At 63.7% G+C, this 4,288-nt stretch overlaps 1 protein-coding gene across 1 annotated transcript in view; it reads left to right on the forward strand.

Moving 5' to 3' along the window:
- Positions 1–2,199, forward strand: part of BEGAIN (brain-enriched guanylate kinase-associated) — a 19,345-nt gene extending 17,146 nt beyond the window's left edge. The window contains exon 9 of the mRNA XM_005877892.2: positions 4–2,199. Coding sequence (XP_005877954.1) covers positions 4–906 — 903 coding nt within the window. The 3' untranslated portion in view covers positions 907–2,199. The remainder of the gene's footprint in view (positions 1–3) is intronic.
- The last annotated feature ends 2,089 nt before the right edge of the window (positions 2,200–4,288 follow it).

The raw sequence follows: 4,288 nt of genomic DNA on the forward strand, positions 1-4,288 counted from the left end.
GAGGAGTTCCGGCGCGAGGCCTTCCCTGGCGAGGCCTTCCCTGGCTACGCGGCCTCGCTGCCCACGTCCAGCTCCTACTCGAGCTTCAGCGCCACGTCGGAGGAGAGGGAGCATGGCGAGGCCAGCACCATGACCGCCTCGCAGCGGGCCGTCTACCTGGATGGCCGCGAGCAGCTCTTCCAGCGCCAGCCGGCCCCCACCTACCAGAGCAGCCGGCCCTATGCCAAGGCCTCCGGGGCCCTGCTGGAAGCCCCGGTGCCCCCAGAGTTCGAGCTCGAGACGACCTTCCCCTCCTACCAGGCTGAGCCCTTCAGCCTCCAGGCCGTCCCCAAGACCCTGGTGTCTCCCAACCTGTGGAGCCTGCGGGCCAAGTCCCCGTCATCCCGCATGCCCCGGGGGGAGGCGCGCAGCCCGCGCGAGCAGTGGCGCCCCGTGCACGTGGAGGAGATGGGGGCCCACGCCTTCCCGGCCCCCTCGCGGCGACTCTCGCCCCGCAGCTTCTCCCAGCGCCACTACGCCAACGTGGCGCATGGCCGCGCCAGCCCCCTGTACGCCAGCTACAAGGCCGACAACTTCTCGGAGGATGACGACTTCTCCCAGGGCCACCTGGCCGAGTCCTGCTTCCTCGGGGCGTGCGGCTCTGCCAAGCCCATGCCCAGCTACGCTGCCAGCGAAGATGATGGCGACAGGCCCCAGGGGCAGCTGTGCGGGGTGGCCAGCCCCGAGCCCGACAGCCTCTTCAGCTCCAGAGATTCCTTCGAGCCCAGCTCCATGGAGGGTTCCCCTGAAATGCATCTCGCGGCCCGCCGGAACCCCCAGGCAGCCTTCTCCCGGAGCCGGAGCTCCGGCCTCAGCCGCAAGGATAGCCTCACCAAAGCCCAGCTCTATGGAACCCTGCTCAACTAAACGCCTGCCCACAGGCCAAGGCCACGGCCAGGGGCACCCGCCGCCCACTGTGCACTCTAGGGCGCTGCCCCACCTATCTGGACACTTACCCCCTGGGCCCTGCCCACAATGACCCCTCTCTGCCTCGAACTGACCCCTCTGCCTCAAACTGACCCCTCTCTGCCTCTTACTGACCCCTCTGCCTCAAACTGACCCCTCTCTGCCTCTTACTGACCCCTCTCCCTCTTACTGACCCCTCTCTGCCTCAAACTGACCCCTCTCTGCCTCGTACTGACCCCTCTCCCATGTAGTGACCCCTCTCTCCCTTGTACTGACCCCTCTGCCTCGTAGTGACCTCTCCCACAGTGATCCCTCTGCCTCGTAGTGACCCCTCCCTCGTACTGACCCCTCTCCCACAGTGACCCCTCTGCCTCGTAGTGACTTCTCTGACTTGTAGTGTCTCTCTCCCTCGTAGTGGACCCTCTCTCCTACATAGTGACCCCTCTGCCTTGTAGTGACCCCTCTCCCACAGTGACCCCTCTCTCACATAGTGACCCCTCTCCCTCGTAATGATCGCTCTCTGCCTTGTAGTGACCCCTCTCCCCTGTAGTGACCCCTCTCCCCCGTAGTGACCCCTCTCCCCCGTAGTGACCCCTCCCCCGTAGTGACCCCTCCCTCGTAGTGACCCAGTGCAGCCTGAGAAGAGGACCCTGTGATGTGTGACCCCAGCGCCACCACGACGGAACTCCCCGAGGACGTTTCTCACACCAACATCGTTCCCCACCCGAGATGAGCATTCCCCCCTTTTATAAAGTGAAACTATTTTTCTAGAGAAAAAGGGTCTTTCTCAACGCACGTGGCCTCCAGCTCCCTGATGGCCGCCTTGCGTTTCCAACACACAGCTCCTTTGTTTTCCGGGCGAGGACATGAGGGGCCTGGCCCTTGGAGGGAAGGACAGTGTTGACACCTCGAAAGCCAGCGGCAAGGAAACCTGGAGCTCTGCCCACGAGGAGGGGAACCAGCGGGTGGAGGGACGTGAGACGTCGTGAACTGTTTCCGCGTGCGGCTGACCCGCACCCAGCTCTCCCGTGGTCGTCGTCCCGAGTCGGGCCGGTGCTCATCCCCCAGTTCCCGGTGCTCGTCCCCGTGTCCCGCTGCCCGCACCACCTGGCTCTACCTCAGCCGTCAAGAGCCTCTCGGACTCCGACCCCCGACCCCGTCCCCCGTCCTGTGGCTTGCTCTCCTGTCGTCTGTGATGCATGCCGTCCAGTCACTACTGTATTTGACACTCTCTAATAAACGTGGTGGAAAGCATGCAGGTCTGGGCTGTTTCTTCTCCCCGCTGCCTTTCGGCCTCTGGGACCTGTGGCCCTCAGTGTCGCCTCCCCACCCCCCCACTTGTCCTTTGCCCCCTGCAGCCAGGACTGGCTCCAGAGAGCTCTCCCCCACCGGTGTCTTTGTCAAAAGTCTGAATTCTTCCACTGCCCAACCCGCTAGACGTGACCACTGCCCTGGGAGCCAGTGTTCCCACACGCGCACCCCCATCCTTTCCTGTGTGTCCGACTTCGCTCCTTTACTGGGGCTCTGTGAGTGAGACACCCCCGTTTTCATTGTCCTGCAGATGTCCTGGAGGGCGCTCTCCCCGGGGAGCGTGTTAGCGGCGGCCACTCTCCCTGCACTCGGGGTCGGGTCCCACCGCCCTGTCCTTCCCCCGGGCTGTTCCTCGGGTGGGTCATCTGCCTAGGTCTTCCCTTTGACTTGGGTTTTCTGCAGTTGCCCTGAGATGCGTCAGCTTACGGATTTGTCCTCGGGAATTCGCAGTCTTGTGTCTGCAGGTTGTCTTTCCTCAGTTCTGGGACATTCTCAAGTACTATTTTGGATGGTATTTCCCTGCCCACTCGCTCCCGCCCCTCCTCCTCACTGCATCCTCCACCTGGCCCCCTTCGGCTGACCCACATGCTCCCTATGCACCGTCTCCACTACTCCGCTCCTGTGCCCACTCAGCCACCAAACACAGTCACGGGGTTTCTCATTTCAGCTGTGAATGTTCTCCATTCCTACACGCTCTATCTGGTCGTTTGGCAAGTCCACGAGGCTACTTTCTAAGTTTCCTACTCCCTGGAGGCAGGTCCTCAAACACAGTGGGCACAGCGGTTCGCCATCTGGCCTGGCACTTCTGTCCTGTGGGGTCTGCGTGGGTCTGTTGCCCTTGGTCCCTGCCCAAGCTGCTTCGTTCCTCCAGTTGCCTGGTTATCTTTGATGCCCTGAGGGTGCTCTGACAGGTTCTTCAAGACCTGGGGTGGGGGTCCCTCCCCAGGGGCTTCATGGTCCCTCCTTCCAGGGCCAGCCGCTTCCCACTGGGGACCACTTGGCTCGGTGAGGCCTTCAAGTTCCCTGGCCTGTCCAGCTTCTCCTGTCCGGGGTGGGTTTGCCTCTTGCCAGGCAACCCCAAGTGGGAGGGGCCTTGGCGGTGGTCCCAGCATCCCTGCCCTTGACCCACCTCTGCAGAGGAGGCCAGAGGACCCCAACTGCCTCCCCCTGGAGCAGATTCACCCCAGGAAGCAGCCTCTCAGAGTCAGAGGGGGCTGTGGAAAGGCTCGGGGGCTGTTTTCCATGGGCAGACGGAGGAAGCGACCCTCACTGGACTGGGGGAGGGGGTTTGGGGGGCAACTGGGAGGGTGGAGGGGAGGAGAGCAGCCCCTGGCACCCAGTGGGTTCTCTCTCAGATGCCTTCCCATGGGGAGCCTGAGCCTCATCAGCCCCCCACCCCATGTCAGCCATGCGACACAGCAGCAAGGCTGAGAACCCTAAGGGCCACGTGGCCTTGGCCCAGAGCCCCTCTAAGATTCAGGGGTCTGGCCCCACATCGCCTCAGAGCCTGAAGTGCCCTCCTTGCCTCACAGAGCTGTCTCCAGTGGCCCCCAAAGCCAACTGCCCTGGTGTGGGGTACCCCCTTCTACCAACCCCCTTCTCCCCGCACCCGGAATCCTGCCGCACCAGGGGAACCCTGTCCGTGCACCTACCATCTACCCACCTGCCACGTGTGTTCCTCCTCAATCCCACGGGCAGCGCGGAGTGGGCGGTGCCACCAGCTGGCCACGCGACTCTGTCTGGGCAAGTCCCAGATGCCGCTGGTCCAGTTCCCCCTCTGGAGCCCAGGGCAGGGACTGGCGAGCTTCCCAGGGCCCCTCCACGGCTGACGGTCCCATGCGGAGCCCCAGCTGGGACAAGGGGATCCGAGGGAGGGGAAAGGCACAGGCTCTGGACTCATATGGCCCTGGGTGTGTCCCTCCGCCCGCCCTCCGAGCAGCGGTTTCCTCAACTGGACAGAGCGGATCATGGCCCTCTCATCAGAGCTGCGAGCATGCGCTCCACATGCACGGCCACGGCCAGGCCCGCAGCA

This window comes from Myotis brandtii, unplaced genomic scaffold, assembly GCF_000412655.1.
Source record: "Myotis brandtii unplaced genomic scaffold, ASM41265v1 scaffold535, whole genome shotgun sequence".
In the NCBI taxonomy this organism is placed as follows: Eukaryota; Metazoa; Chordata; class Mammalia; order Chiroptera; family Vespertilionidae; genus Myotis; species Myotis brandtii.